The sequence below is a fragment of the Natrix helvetica genome (assembly GCF_964273705.1).
Source record: "Natrix helvetica genome assembly, chromosome: 3".
Classification (NCBI taxonomy): Eukaryota; Metazoa; Chordata; class Lepidosauria; order Squamata; family Natricidae; genus Natrix; species Natrix helvetica.
The window spans coordinates 108883422-108899783 of record NC_138549.1 but is presented as its reverse complement, the minus strand read 5'-3'; the positions used below and the strand labels follow the sequence as shown (position 1 = coordinate 108899783).

Sequence of the window (16362 nt, the reverse complement as noted above, 5' to 3'; positions counted from 1 at the left end):
CTTAATTGCTCTTATCAACATGGTATAAGCCTGAATATTGACTCCTATCAGTGCTTGGTCAGAATCACTCCTTGTTTTACAACAATAGTACTCTACACACCTCTTTGCTTTGTTCGTTTCCTGGAACATCTTGGAAAACCACAGGATGCCCTAGTAAGAGGGCATTCAGGTACAACTTCCATGTTTCAACAGGGATTAAGGCCTTGAGAAAGCTGATTTAACAAGGGTCTCTGGAAGCTCTTCAGATTCCATCAGATGCCCACAGTGTCTTCTGTGAACTCAGTTTTACTAGTAAAAACTTCAGAAAGATTTCCTTCTACCTGACAAAAAGTATCCCTGGATATCAGCAGAGTCTCCTGAATGACATTTGCCATTACTCTCCTGATGTAAAACCTAAACTTCAGTCAGACACCTCTAAGAGGGGAATACCCAGGTGAATACTGAGGCCTACCTGAGGACGAGGCAAGCTTTTTAATTGATAGACCAGGCATTTAGCAACATCCTGTCCCTTTAATCCCATCGCAAATACACGAAGGGACACAAGTGCCACAGTCATTTGGGTTCTATATGTACTTTATATTCATATAAATAATTTTCTAAATTCTATCATCATAATATGAGAAACATTCTTCATTTTGCTCTATGATGGGGCCGGTTCAAGGAATTTGGGGTCCAATGCAACTCCAGTTTGGAGCCCCTCCACTGCACATAGTTTAATATTGCAAATGGAAAAAGAGAGGGAGGAAGAAGAGACAGAGCTTTAGAGAAAATAGTACTTTGCATTGACAGAATGATGTGGGAGAGAACAGAATGAAGCAGCATCTCTTAGTAAAATCTTGCTTGGAATTACCCTATTACCTTGACTGATCTGTTGGTTGATCATGGAGCAATGGCTGCCCTTTAATCCCTCACCTGCTGCCCCCCTGCGAAGGTCCACTCACTTTTCTGAAGTCCAGGATACCTGCATCTGATGCCACCTCCTTAAATCAGCTCTGCTCTATTTTTCATAGAATGATGTTTGCAAAGTGGAATCATGAATTCCATGTAGAAACAATGTCATCTGGACAACTTGTAACTGTCCATTAAACATCCTCTACAACAGGGGTTTTCAAACCCACGAAACCTGTTTCTTTTACACCTGGAACCCCAGGTCGAGAGGCAAAGCACTGGCTGGTTTTGAGTGAATTTTTGTTGTTATTGTTACTCTTATTTTCTCAAAGAAATCCCATCAATTTCTGATGGGCCCATAGAGTTCCACTTGTGTGGAAATTACCCCCACATACATGTGAGCTGACTTCACTACCAATCCTATAAGATGCCCCCTACACCAATGGTGTGATTCAAACTTTTTTGGTACTGGTTCTGTGGGCGTGGCTTGGTGGGTGTGGCATGGCTTGGTGGGCGTGGCAGGGGAAGGTTACTGCAAAATCCATTTTTCCTCCCGATCTGCTGGGACTCAGGAAGCAGAGAATAGATGGGTATTTACCACTTCTCTGAACTCAAATTTCTGCTACCGGTTCTCCAGAACTTGTCAGAACCTGCTGAATACCATCTCTGCCCCACACACATAAAAGTGATCCTGAGTGGTAACAGGGGCAGGAAACTAACAGGAACCACTGGTCTAGTTAGGCCAAATTGTTACATTCATTGACCTTATCTCAGACGTAGTAGGGCTAGCATGCTGACCTAGTAAGAATTGATAACTAATACCAAGGTCATCAGGTTGTTTTATCAAAAACAGGGGTATCGTGCAGTAATTTACGCTGTGTTTGCCTTTCCTTTCCTTTCCTTTGTAAGGCACTAGGCCAAAGGTATATAAGCTGTGGTTTAGTTTTGCTCAAGGCTGTTCAGTTAGTTGCTAAATAGCTGTAGTTGTTGACAAGCATAATAAGAAGCGTGTGATACATCTTCAAAGTAATTTGGTTCACTTAAGAGAGTTAGATTTTGGCCACAACTCATGGAACGCAGCTTGAAAAAACACTGTTGTAATGATTCAAATAATATAAATCACTTTTTACACTTTGGAGTTGGAATAGTGTGTGTGTGTGTGTGTGTGTGTGTGTGTGTATGCTTGCTTAGTATGTGTGCTTAGAAAAGATGACTTTGAAGCTAAAACATGAAATGAGTTATTTCATTTACGACCCATCTTTCCTTCAGGGGTCCAAATGGTTTGCAAGCACACCTTCCTCCTATTTTATTCCCACAACAATAGATCCAGAATTATTCCTGCCAGCTGGAATGCCAGAAGTCTTTAAAAATCTGACTTTTCTCCCTGGTCACTGAACCCTCTTTTTTGGGGATGTGCTTTTGTCATATATGTAATTTGTCTTGTCCAGACATGGAGGCTTCCTTCTATGTATTATTGTTTTGATTCTTAAGATTTAAGCCACCCAGAATTGCTTTGGACAGGAAAATTTAGACAACAACAGCAATGAACATAATCATTCTGCTCACACAGCATTGTGAATGTGAATTCAGCATGGGCTGAGAGACAATTTCTGGCTAAAAATTATCTAGTGAATATCTTGGTTGAGGCTAAACCTGAATCTGGATTTCCCTGATTCTAGTTAAACATCTTAACTACTCTGGGTGTCATCACTATACTTTTAGTTCTGTTATTTGGTTGAAATTTTATATTAAATTACATCGACGATTTCACAGTTCTTTTCCAAACTACAGACTTAGTTGTCTGCAAGCATAATAAGAAGCGCATGATACATCTTCAAAGTGATTTGGTTCACTTAAGAGAGATTTTCACCTTTAAAAATGAAGATAGGCAGTTTACCTCTGGTTATCAATAGGATTATTAATCCCTATAATTAATATTAATAAGATATAGTGGTTATGTTAATAATATTGCGACTGCTTCTAATCACTAAGAAGGCAAAAGAAAGCTTTTAGGGTGAAACTGATTAGGATCATGCCTGTTCCAGACAGCAGCACAAGAGGGTTGAAATGTGCTAATTAACTAATTAAGGTTGCAGAACTGAGCTTGTTAACTTGCGGTTAACATCTTTTAGGGAAGTGCTGCACTGCAGAGAACAGTCGTTTAGGAAGTGGTAGCTTGGGGAGATAGCTTGTTTGAACAATTTCTGTGTCTGCAAGGAAGGAAAATGATAGAAAGGGGAAAAACAAAAAAATATATCAGTTAAGCCAGGGGTATCAAACTCAAGGCCAAGGGGCCAGATTTGGCCCATGGAGTGCTTAGATCTGGCCCACAGGGCTGCCCTGGAGCAAGCGAAAGACTGGCCTGAGGAACCTCTGCCAGCGGAAAATGGAGCTTGAGAGGCCTCCTGTGCTCCATTTTTGCTGGCAGTGGGTTGCAGGAGGTTGATGCAGCTGAAAACGGAGGCCAGGAGCCCGTTTTCGCTGGTAGAGCAGTCGGGCCCGACAGGCACCCCCGACATGAGTGACATCGAGCTGGCCATGCCTACCCTGGCCACGCCCACCTAGACCCTCCAAGGTCAAACACAACCCTGATGCAGCCCTCAATGAAATAGCAACAGGAATAGCACTTAGACTTATATTACCATTTCAGAGTGCTTTTATCACTCTCTCTAAACAGTTTACAGAGTCAGCATATTGCCCCCAACAATCTGGGTCCTCATTTTACTCATGTTGAACGAAATATCCTTCTGGGTTCAGCTCCAAGTGGGGGAAAAGACACTGGAGACATGGACGCTGCTTGGAAAGATGTTTTAATGGTGGACAGGACCACATGGCTTGAGTCCTGAACAGGAAAGGTGATCACATGCTTCAATGTTGGTGGAGAAGAAGAGAAGGGTCGAGGGAGGGGCTTGCTAGGCTTTTTATAACCTGTTCGTCCCACCTCTGTTTCCTGTTCGTGTGTAAGAAATGTATTCTGATTGGTTGTCAGACTCCCATGGGGCCATGCAGGGGCAACTCTCTAGGCTGCATTTTGAATCCAGGTTTGGTTGAGTTTACAGATGCCCTGTGGTGAGTTGGGTAAAGGGCCAATATTATGCCTTAATCCCATTCCCTTGGAGCTGAAGGGGAGAACTCTTTATTATGTAAAGGGACTGGCTTGGCCATCTTAATGGCCCATTGAGAAAGGGGCTGGGGGCAGGAAGCTACAGGGAGCTATTCTCTCTTTAAAACATGTTTCTTCCTTTTCACATCCAGGGAAATATTCTGCCTTTTCAATATTTCCTAGGACAATGATGGCGAACCTTTTTTGGCTCACGTGCCATAAGTGGTGGGAGCGCAGGGGGGTCATTTGCAGGCATGCCATACCCATAATGCAATTCGCGACCCCCCTAGTGCGCATGCGCGCACTACAGGCATGACCCCCATTTTTGCATGCTTTTTTCGCCCTCCCCAGGCTCCAGAGGCTTTATAGGAGGATGGGGAGGGTGAAAACAGCCCCCCCCCCAGGAACCACTCCGGAAGCTTCAGGGACCTTCAGGAGGCTTCCCTGAAGCCTCCGAAGCAGTCAAAATGATCCTCCGAGCAAACAGGAAGTCCATTCCTGAACTTCCGGTTTGCCTATAGGGCCAGTTTTTTGCGCTCCGGAGGCTTTAGGGAAGCTCATGAAGCCTCTGGAAGGCCTCCAGGGGGGTGGGGGAGGCTTTTTTTGCCCTCCCCAGGCTCCTATAAAGCCTCTGGAGCCTGGGGAGGGCGAAAAATGGCTTTTAAAAAGGGTGAACCCAGCTGGCCAGCACACACATGTGCGCTGGCCAGCTGACAGGGCAGCGCCTCACGTGCCCTGACAAATGGCTCCGCATGCCACCTGTGGCATGCGTACCATAGGTTCGCCATCACTGACCTAGGTCTTCCCATTCAGACAGCGTTACCTTTTTATTACCTGCTACATTACTTACTTTTGCTCGAAGTTACACCCGTTTTTCTATCTCCTTAAGCACTAAATTGTTAATACCTGTCTGCCCTGGGGTGTTCCGTGTCCTCTTTCTAATTTGGACCTGCAAGCAGACGCTGGCTAATTTTTAAAGATCCAAACTCTTCTATCTTGATCTCCCAGCAAGCGCTGCCATATTTTTAAAGACCAAGATGTATGGAGATTTTCATTAACACATCGTTTGCATCTGGGTGGGGCTCTTGAGCTCTACTTTTCTTTTTAAAGACAACTATTATTGCTGCAACAGCTTTTTAATGTATCCCTGTGGACTCCTCAATCAGTTTGGGAAGCTCCCCCCCCTTTTTTTCTTTAAGTGACAAGGAGACAAATTTTAAAAGGGGGTCTGGGAGTTAGCCCACATACTTTGTTAATGCCTGGGCAACAAAGGAGATTGGAGAAGAAACTCAGGTAGAGCTTCTCTTCAGTTCATCTGATGGTGGCCAGAAATCAGCAATTTGTTGACAAAATCTAAATCAAAACTGCCTTCTGGAGGCCAGGTTCCTACCTTAGGACCAATAGAGTAGGTTGGCTGGATGGATGTGCAGAGGGTTTTTACTCAGGTCGAAGGCAAATCTCTAGTAGGAATTTCCTTCATTTCCTACGTGCACACACAAGGCAACACTCCCCTCCTCCCCCCAGAAGGAAAAAAAAATATCTAGTCCCCTTGCAGAGTACAATCAGAGTACAGGGCTGAAAGACATGAGAACAAAGTCCCCTCCCCCACAGAAAGGGCATTGTTGGAGGATTAGAGGTAAGGGGAAGCATGGGGGGGGGGTAGATAGATAGCTTGCAGGCGGAGTTTGAAAAATAAAACCATCAGTTACTAAACAGATAAACGTAACATTATGGGGATATCACAATGAGAAATGGGGTCTGGATTCACATGCTTCAGGAAAGAGATGAACAAGTAAAATCATTTAAACACACAATAAATGCAAGGATGAAACTTTTCTTGTAAATGAACTTAAAACATTCCCTGGGTTGTTACTTTAAGGTACAGGGAAGGAAGGAAGAAAAAATACTTCTCTTTACTCTGTTTTTGTTGGCCAAACAAACAAAAAGTAAAGACTCCTCCCCACTTCATTCAGTTTTCTGGGTCTAACAAATGGAGCAAAGGCAATTTCTGCCAGTATACTCTTTTCTTTCATTGAACAATTTAAAATTCTCGTCTTTTTGGATTGGAGACATTTTATAGTTACAATTACCACAAGGGTGCACAAAGACTTAGACACACATTTACACAAGGACAAGGAGAAAATAGGAGGGGAAAAAAGAGAACTCTCAGGTTTACACACCCTAGTCATTCCCAGCACAAATCTGTTAAATTAGGGAAGGCACAAATCTTAACAAACAAACCACATGGTTGCATAGAAGATAGAGAAAGAGACAAACAGACAAGAGAAAAAAAAGAAACCCCAACATTTTCCTATTTCTTTTAAGTACCTTTATGTAGCCAAATTTGTTTTCCTGTATTATCTTTCAGCAAAGCCCATTTGCCACAGTTTCCGGGAAAAATTCTGGGAAGTACTTCGATTCCCTCAACGAAGTATTTGGCCCCTTTCCTTGTAGGGAATTCTGCTAAGGATTTCCAGATCCAAAAAGGTGATCCGGGGAGGACCTCTGCCCTAAATTAAAATTTAGTGGTACTCACCTTTTTTCCAGGCAGCCTTTGAGCTCAAACTCAAAACCCCTTTAAAACCTAGATCCAAATGGCTATGGTCAAGGTAAAGTCCACCCACAGACTCAATGGGATCTGTGCCGGCATGGGAGGCTTACCTGGGTCATATCCATTGGTTAGGCTAGCTTGGAGTCCCATCTATGGGGTGCCAATTGTTGAAAGAAATATCCTTCTGGGTTCAGCTCCAAGTGGGGAAAAAGACACTGGAGACATGGAGGCTGCTTGGAAAGATGGTTTAATGGTGAACAGGACCACATGGCTTGAATCCTGAACAGAAAAGGTGATGACATGCTTCAATGTTAGTGGAGAAGAAGAGAAGGGTCAAGGGAGGGGCTTGCTAGGCTTTTTATAACCTGTTCAGTCCCACCTCTGTTTCCTGTTCCTATGTAAGAAATGTATTCTGATTGGTTGTCAGACTCTCATGGGGCCATGCAGGGGCAACTGTTTAGGCTACATTTTGAATCCAGGTTTGGTTGAGTTTACAGATGCCCTGTGGTGAGTTGGGTAAAGGGCCAATATTATCATGCCTTAATCCCATCCCCCTGGAGTTGAAAGGGAGAACTCTTTATTATGTAAAGGGACTGGCTTGGCCATCTTAATGGCCCATTGACAAAGGGGCTGGGGACAGGAAGCTGCAGGGAGCTATTCTCTCTTTAAAACATGTTTCTTCCTTTTCACATCTGGGGAAATATTCTGTCTTTTCAATATTTCCTAGGATATTTCATTTTTCTGGGAAAGGGATGGGTTTTTAACTTCCACTCACCTCAGAAGAATGGAAGGCTGAGTCAACCTTGAGTCAGTGACAGTTGAACTGTCAAACTGCAGCTACCAGTCAGCTGAAGTAGCCTGCAGTACTGCACTCTAACCACTGCGCCACCTCAGCTCTTAGAAAAGTGAGTTTGACACCCCTGAGTTATGCAGCATAGGATACCCATTAGATCTTAGATTTTCAGGATTTATTAATAAAATGCTTCATACTACAATTTAAATACTGTGTCTCAAAATCACAAATGTTTCACAACATAATAGGTAAATGGAAAAGAACATAATATTTTTTCAAACTGTTTATTCAAAATAGTTTTCCTATTTCCTTGTCTTAAAAACCATACAGCATAGATGTTTTTTATACTAATTAAGTAGTCTTCCTTAGCTCATCTTCAGATGTCTTCACCTATACAACTCATTACCACAAGCCAGGAGGTCATTTTTTTTCTCACATGTTTGGAGAGTGTCATGTTGATGAAACCTTCTGTACAAGCACTTGGATTTTAATATAGATTTTAATGTAAACTACTATGAATTATATCCGATGAAATTATTTCCACTTGTACAATGACATATTCCTTTCTCTCTTTCTTGCTGTAGCCCCATGTTTATACGTTCTCAGATCTGCTGTGTAGGTTACTGCTGCTGTAGAGCAGATTTGAAATAAGCATATTAAAAAAAAAAGAGGAATCAGTTCTGTCAAGCAGAGGTAATTAGATAAAGCCCTGTGTTCAAATTCTGTAGATCAGAATCACCTCATGAGCAACCACATATAGGAATATTAGAATTTCCATATAATAGATTTCTAAAATTGGTCTGGGTTTGGTGCAGAAGTCCTTGTACACCAAGTTGCACCACTAACCATTGGCTATGCTGGTTGGGATCATTACCAGCATGCAAGTTCTTCATCCCGTTCTAATTTTGGAGTCTCCTACAGTCTCCTCTGTACCAGAGGTGGGTTGCTTCCGGTTCGGCCCGGTTCAGCCGAACCAGTAGTGGCGGTGGTGGGAGGCTCCGCCCACCCATCCGGATGCTTCTGTGCATGCGCAGAAGTGTTGCGAATGTGCATTTGAGCACGAGCGAACCGGTAGTAACCGGTTAGCAATCCATCACTGGTCTGTACTCACCTCAAATGACTGGCAAGATTAGAAGCTGACTGCAAAGGGACATGACATAGTACTTGGGTCCTGCTTCCTTATTTTATCACAGTGACTGGATAGTTTTTTGTGGCTAAAATATTACCAAAGGCAAAAGAAAAATATTTTTATCTTTGGGATATTATTCTTCTGACTGTATTATATTTTGAATGTGTTTTTTTCTTGGTTAGATTTGATGTATCAGCCATTTATCCAAATTGCAAGAAGCCCAATACTTACCTCCAGGCCCCATACTGTAAGAGTGTCTGTTCAGATTTGGTGAGTATATTTCTTAATGTGTCTCACATCCACAAAGTACAACTATTTTCCCAGTTTCCTATCTATGTGGTTGAACAAGACCATACAGTTTTCGCAATCAAAAAGATATTTTTGAAACCAAAACAAATATTTTAAAACTTTTCTCCTGTATAATTCTCTGGAACTTTCCGATTCACAGAAATGTTGGAAAAAAAGATGTGGGAAAGCTACAAAAATAATCATCACTACTCTCCAGTGTCATGCATTCTGATATCCTTTTTTATCTCCTGACACACGGTTATATGTAAAGATCTCATCCCTATCCCAGAAATTCTTCTCTACAATGCTTTATTGCTCCTTCCATTAACATACATTGTTTTTCATTTTGTATTTCCAAAAATTTGGAGCATGATGACTAGCTATTAATTGCTTGGAATACAAAAGACGCAGTCATGTTTTGCAGAAATCACACAGAGAGACCAGAATGGATGTATCAGCTAACAACTGGAGAGAAATGTCAGGTTAGGTCAGGGCAGGGGTGAAATTCTCCCGGTTCGACCCGGTTTGGCCAAACCATTAGGGATGATTGTCCCTGGTTCTGCGAATCGGTAGTAAAAAAAAGCTTCTGAGGATCGGGTGGCTCAGCTGTGAGCCGCATGATTGTGGGTAGCTTTATTCCTGCTTTTTAAAGCATTTTTTTCCTGCCGGTTCGGGCGAATAGGAAGGAACAAAATGCTTTTAAAAGTGAAAAAAAGCTTTCCACAATTACGCGGCTCCCAGCTGATCCGGGCGATTGGCAGAAACTTTCCCCCCCACTTTTCAAAGCATTTTTTTCCTGCCTATTCACCCAAACGAGAAGAAAAAAATGCTTTAAAAATGAAATAAATTGGCCACGCCCACCCCAGACCCCCCCCCAAGCCATGCCCACAGAACAGTGGTGGGTTGCAAGCAGTACACCCTGGTACGGGTGTACTGGAGCCTGCCCAGAGCACCAGGTACCGTTCTGGTACGGTGCTCCAGAGGGCCCGCCCGCCCGCCCGAGCTCCTTACCTGTCCTTTAAGCCTTCGGCACTTCCACGCACGTGCATGGCGTGTATGGCACCTGTGAGATGCTCCGCCGGGGAGCTGGAGCGTTGCTGAAGCTTGCGGAGGTGTCATAGGCAGATATGACGCATGCACGTGCCAGGCTCATGTGTGTGTGCGCCGCGCGTGTCCATGTGGATGACGTCGGGCCTGTTCCAACTGTTCCAATTGGAACGGGATCTGTAACTCACCACTGCCACAGAACCATAGATTTCACCACTGGGTCAGGGATGTCAAACACAAGGACCAGGGGCTGCATCTGGCATGCGATGTGGTTGGATTCAACCTGCAGGGCTATCCTGGTCTACCCAATGTGAAGAGGAAAGATCAGGCCAGAGTAGCTTTGGCCCAGTCTACCCAATGCCAAGAGGAAAGATTAGGCCAGTGAAGCTTTGGCCTGGTCTATCCAATGTGAAGAGGAAACATGCCAGCAGTTTGGGGAGTGGCATCAAGCTAGCCACGCCCACATAGTTAGCCACACTTGCCAGTCCACCTTGCCCACCCAGCCCCCCAAGGTCAACCACAGCCCTGATGTGGCCCTCAATGAAATTGAGTTTGACATCCCTGGGTTAGGTTATTAATATGTCTGGTTTTTGTTTAATGTCAGCCATTCAGAATTGACCAGATTTGAAATCAAAGTAATGCATACTTACGATACTTTTATTACAAGGTTGTAGTAGCCGAATCTTGCAAGTCTGAAAAGGTTTCTCCTCTCCCTCTCTTTATCTTTGGGAACTCCTCAAAATTTCCACTACCGGTTCTCCAGAACTGGTCAGAACCTGATGAATACCACCTCTGATCTGGATGGCACATAGTTGTGGAGAGCTGAATTGTAGTACTTCGTGCCTGATCTAGTTCCAGTTAGTCTATTTTTCCCACTGTATCAATGAATGAGAGACCAATATTATCTTCATCCTTTTTTTAGTGCCGAAAATTAGGACCGGGCACCTACGTGATCGATGATGGAAGCTTCAGCTCCACTGCCTTAAAGAAGAGAGCATCAAGCTCTAGTTGGGCCAAGGCTCAGGAAGCGGCTAGACTCACTGAAATGCCACATTTTCAATTTAAAGAAATGTGCCAGCAGGAGAAAGCTCGGGTGAGTGGATCTATTTAGGTCCATGGCACTGAGTGCTGATAATAGACTTTTCCAAGCATTCATGGAATCAATAAGATCTCAAAATGAGCAAGGTTTGTTGTGGCTCCAGTTCGTAAATTCCTCATGTATGCCTCATTTTCAGGCTCCAGCTCATTGATATTAAGGCTACCGGGTCTGTCTGCAAATGTAAGATTGACCACTAGATGCAGAAAATGATTTTTGAAAATTCATTTCTTTATTATCAGGGAGTAAAAATTATCAGAGACCTGGTAGACTTGTAGTATGGTATGGGTTTCCACACATTTCCTTGAACATAGGTAGAAATATCTTTGGAACTGTAGAGCCTGTTTTATCAGACAAGTGAACCATGAAGGGGACTATCCATCTTAATAGTATTCAATCCCAAGGTTGTTGCTTTTTTAGAATTACAGCAAGGCTTCCCCTTTAGGATCACCACACTGTAACCCAGTGATGATACATCCTTCTCAGCAACACTAGAATTCAGAACAATGAATTCCATCCATCTGTCTGTCCATCCCATTTCTTTGTAACAGTATTCTCTCATGTGGTCCACTCAACAGTGGTAAATATTAAGTTAAAGGGTCTCAGAAGGTAACTTGTACAATGGTGTGCAATTATTCTCAGAAACATATAGGTGTTGTGAATAATTTTATTACTTTCCTCCAACATTTTTTGCAACCTTTGCTCAAAATCTTCTAATTTATGTAAAATTCTGCATTATATGAAATTATCTATGATCTACATCCTGGGCTAGAGACAGTTTTTGATATTCTTTTTCTTTCAGTTAGTGAACATTCCAATTTTTGCATGCCGGATATAATCCCTACAACTCATAAAAACAATCTAATGTTTTTTTTGACCCACAGATCCCTGGCAAACACATTCACTGTCCAGTTGATCATCTGGGCATTGAGGAACATGTTATTATAGAGCAGAGGAGACAAGATTCAACACTCACCCTAACCAAAATTTCCCACTGTTCTTAGGAATAATAAAACTATAATTGTAAGCCAGAATGCTAGGGTACAAAAATATGTTCACATGCAATATGTATACGTGTATATCTCTCTCTTCCTCTCCCTCCCTCCAGCCTTCCTAACAGTTGGTAGCATCCATTTTCTCAACTATGTTCTTATGTTTATTTTTCTCCAAGAAAAGAAAACTGGGACCTGGGACTTACAATCACAGAGATTTTCTGCAGCTCATGGAAAGTAAGCCACACAGTATTAGAGGAATTTGTGATACTGGAGCAGTAAGATTTAAAGACTTCATGAGGGTATGATCTAGTTTTTTATTTTTGCTGTAACTAATAATTTGAAGAACATTAAAAAATAAACTAGGTTTGTTGAATTATCACTCATTATTATTAGGATAGAATGATTCATATATTCATATATTCTATTACCCTTAGCACAGCCATTTGATTAAGGTGTATGTAGTTCTGCACATTTGAATGATGGTTAGTGGGTTAAACTGAACTACAGTTTCTTTGTGAAACACAATCATTGAGAAAGAAATAGTTCTGGACATTGCTAATTAAACATGGAGAGATGGTATGAGATCTAGAATACTTCATTATAATTGGGGGGGAGGGGAGTGGGATCCTAAATGAAGAACAGCAATTTCAAACCAAACAGAACAAAACAACCAATAATCCATGTTTATAAAATATTTTAATTTGCTGAATATGTATCTTTTTCATTGGTTCTTGCTGTGGCACAGGTCTAAAAATAAGATTATTTTAAAGCCAGTTGAAGATTATTTTATTTTCATAATGGAACTTTGCATCTATAAAATCTGCATGGTAGGAAAATAAGATTCTATACATCTCAGCATCAGATTGTTGCCTATATTTAAGGGATATATTTCTTCATGTTATTTGGTCCAGGTTTTACACAATTAATCTTATTTTTTGAGTTTACACTGCAGACGGAACCAAAAACAAGTTGGGTTCACATAATATATTTGATTCAAATATATCTAGTACAAACCATATAAACCCAGTCACATCCAACAATTTAGAAGACAATGCATTGGGAAATTTCACCAGGACTCTCCAGTGCAACAGTGGGAGAAGAAGCAGAACTCAGATGAGTTACTGTAATGTAAGAATATGTATGTTGAGTATTGGAAGCTGAAGTTTCTCTCTACAATTGGAAGTTACACTGCATTGTGGTCTAGTACTCATGATTACAACATAGAACCTAGTACCTTGCTGGTTTAAATTATAACTACCTATAAGCACCAGCAAGCATGGTTTATGGTCAGGATAGTTGTTGGTAAAAATTCTGGAGGGTACCTGGTGATTTATTTTGGGTCTAGTTAGTCAATGTATTGACTAGACTCAGGTATTTTGCCTACTAATGTGATAATGATTGTGACAATGATGGCTAGAAGAAAGCAAAGGTGTATGAGTAATCCTTTGTTGTTTTTAGCTTGATCCCTCCTCTCTTTTCCCCCCACTACTATGTTTTCCCCATCAAAAAGACTGCTGATCAAGGGACAGATCACTCTTTCTATAGATCTGAGCTATTTGCCTGGAAAGAGTTTCTTCTCTCATTCAGCCTGCATTGTCCTCCCTCAATCTCTTGGCTGATTCAGTAATCTCTCCTTTGGGCTTACTCAAGGGTGTACAGTGACTGTTGGAATAACTATGCCAAATGGCATCTGCGGTGTGCAGGAGAACAATAAAGTAGATCAAACCAGCAGTTGCAATGATGAGAATGAAGCCCTGGCCCTTTTGTACATGTATCAGCATTATGTATCTTTATGTATAAAAGGTGGATTTTGATTGCATGGATGCTACCGTGAATCTTTGGGGAAAAAATATCACTTCCTTGCCACTCCATTTAGTAGAAATAATTTCAGCTTAGTGTCATAAAGATGTAGAAGAGTAGAGGTCAACTGTGCTTCCCTGGTGACGAAATTATAAAATTGAATCAACTCGGTTGTATAGTTATCAACTCAGTTAGATAGTTATCAACCCTCATTCAGACACTCCTCTGAGAATAACTGTTGAAACTATAAAATGGTTGAAAAACAGCCTTCTTCATGGCCGAACTCATCCCCAAGACCTGGCAGTGCAGAAAACCTCTGCCAAGTAGTAGTTATACTACAATAGTAGTGATTTAACCCAAACTGTTATCTGCTTGTTCAATGGAAAAGGAGCTATTGATGTAATGAAATTTTGCTTATGTTCCCCTGCCATAAGGATTCAAAGAGGTATTAATTCAGTAATTTCTCCCAAATCTGGATCAGCTAAGAAACATTTGTCTGTATTGTGTGGAAGGCCATATAGTGAGAAAGAGCTTTTGTGGGATATCTAAAATACCCTTTGATCAGAATTCCAACAAAAGCATATAGTCCTTGACTTAAGAATTTCAGGCAACTATTTCCTGAGCATGTGTCTTCCAGCATAAATAGCCATTTTTGTTAGGAAATTTCTTTGAACTTTTAGAAATAATTTTTTGCATATCAGTAATCTTTCAGCCACACATCTTATCCAGGGGAGCACCAGGAAACAAGTCTGCTCCTGCTTCTGCATCCTTTCCCCAACATAACCATATGGGTGGGAGGAGCCAATGTCACGATGACACAACATGTGGTCTCGATACTCTGAGACTGCCGTTGACACTTTTGTCGCTGGACGGTACAGTTGGACCTAAACCGTCCCGTAGAGACTGTGGCCAGGAAGACAAAGCCTTGCTGGTCTCAGGGACACCACAAAGTCCCTGATTGACCCAAGGGAAGTTCTTCAAGACGACGGTAAACAGGCAGCCCCAGGCTGATGAAATCAGGACGGCTCCAGAAGGAAGGAAGTGAGAAGAGAAAGTGAGTCCATCTGGTGAGATATTTTTTTTCTATTTTGGGGAAGATTGCCCAAAGAAACTTTTTTTTAAAAAGCCAATTTAAATCCTCAAGCAAAGAATTAAACTGCGAAATTAACTTATACTAGATTGCTTTGGAAAGTTTTTTTTTTTGGTAACTATATTTTGTGGATTGAAGTGCTCGCAACATTTTTCGTTTCTACTCTTAAAATGAACAGACTAATTTTTTTCTTCTGTTCTTTGTTACTTTATTTTTTGACTTCTGGACTAAAACCTTCCCTTTTATTTTAACAATTCTTCCTATTACTTGTTATTAAATTTTATTAAAGAACTTTGTTCCCTATAAGCCAGAGATAAATATTAGAAAGTGAAAAGTAGCAACACTGCCACTTGGAAGCCAGAGGCTGGATTTTTTGAAACAAAGTATCTCTTATTTTTTTCTCTTTGATCTTACTGACTTTGCAGCTGAAGGATTTGCAATTTGTTTACACAAACTGATAAAGAGCCAGGGGCACGAATTGTTTTTGCAGGTGCTTTTGAGAACTATTTTGGCAGGGGAGAGAAAGGGGAAGAAAAAAAACAGAACCCTTTTCTTTTGAAGAGCACAAAAGAACTTGTGCTTAAGTCAACCTAAAATTAAAAAATAAAAGAGGCCTGGAAGACTAGAGTAGCAGTGGCTATTAGGTTTTTTTCCTTTTCCTTTTCCTTTTTTGGAAACATGGATCAATATTCAGATGAGGAAACCTTAAAATTTCAAAATATTTTGACTGGAATTCAAAATTTATTGGAAGGATATGGGAGAATTGAGAAGAAGTTGGAAAAATTAGTATTCCTCACAGCAAAAGATAAAGGGGTTGGAGCCCCAAAAATTAAAGGGGAGAATGAAGACATAGAAGACAAAGACAAGACAACAGATGAATTTATTAATGGATCAAATGTGGGTGAAAGTGGAACGAAGGGAACATGGAAGAGGGATTTCGATGAAGTGTAGCTCTACCCCAGATTTCAAGATACAGAAGAGGAAAAAAGGGTAATGATGATGGATTTAAGAAGATAAACTTTTTCAGAAGCACGATTGACACCCAAAAACAAGCTAACTTTAATAATAACTGGAAGGCAACGAGATTACCTGAGAGATCTTTCAAGCAACAAAGTGTGGAGATAAATCTGTAAAAACCTTATAAAGGAGATAAAAAGAAGACTGACACCACAATTGGCAAGAGAGATAAGACTGTTTTGTTTCTGGAAAGTTGGGATATAAATAGTAAATAATTTTTAGCCAATTATAATAACAACAAGGAAATGTCAGTGGATACTGTTTAATAATATATACATGCTCTGGTATTGGTAAAAGCAACGGATATAAATTCTAAACAGCGAATGGGGGAGAAGGGGGGGGGGAAAGACTTAGAAACTTTATTAATTGACTTTTACTCAGAATATGTCATAAAAGTGAAATGTTATTGGAGGATTTTTGAAATAGCTAACGAATGCCATTATGTGGTTGTGTTTTTAAGTATGAATAATTTGAGGCAAAAGCACGTTTAAATAATTGTACTCAAATGAGAATTGTGGTACATTGATAGTAAGATATACAAAGATTTATGATTTAAAGTGTATAA

General features: G+C 41.0%; 1 protein-coding gene across 1 annotated transcript in view; it reads left to right on the top strand.

Annotated features, from left to right (window-relative positions):
• CIMAP2 (ciliary microtubule associated protein 2) overlaps positions 1 to 16362 on the top strand; it is a 28430-nt gene that overhangs the window by 332 nt on the left and 11736 nt on the right. Inside the window, exons 2-4 of the mRNA XM_081946905.1 lie at positions 8647 to 8734; positions 10722 to 10892; positions 12067 to 12189. Of these exons, the coding sequence (XP_081803031.1) occupies positions 8647 to 8734; positions 10722 to 10892; positions 12067 to 12189 (382 nt within the window). The remainder of the gene's footprint in view (positions 1 to 8646; positions 8735 to 10721; positions 10893 to 12066; positions 12190 to 16362) is intronic.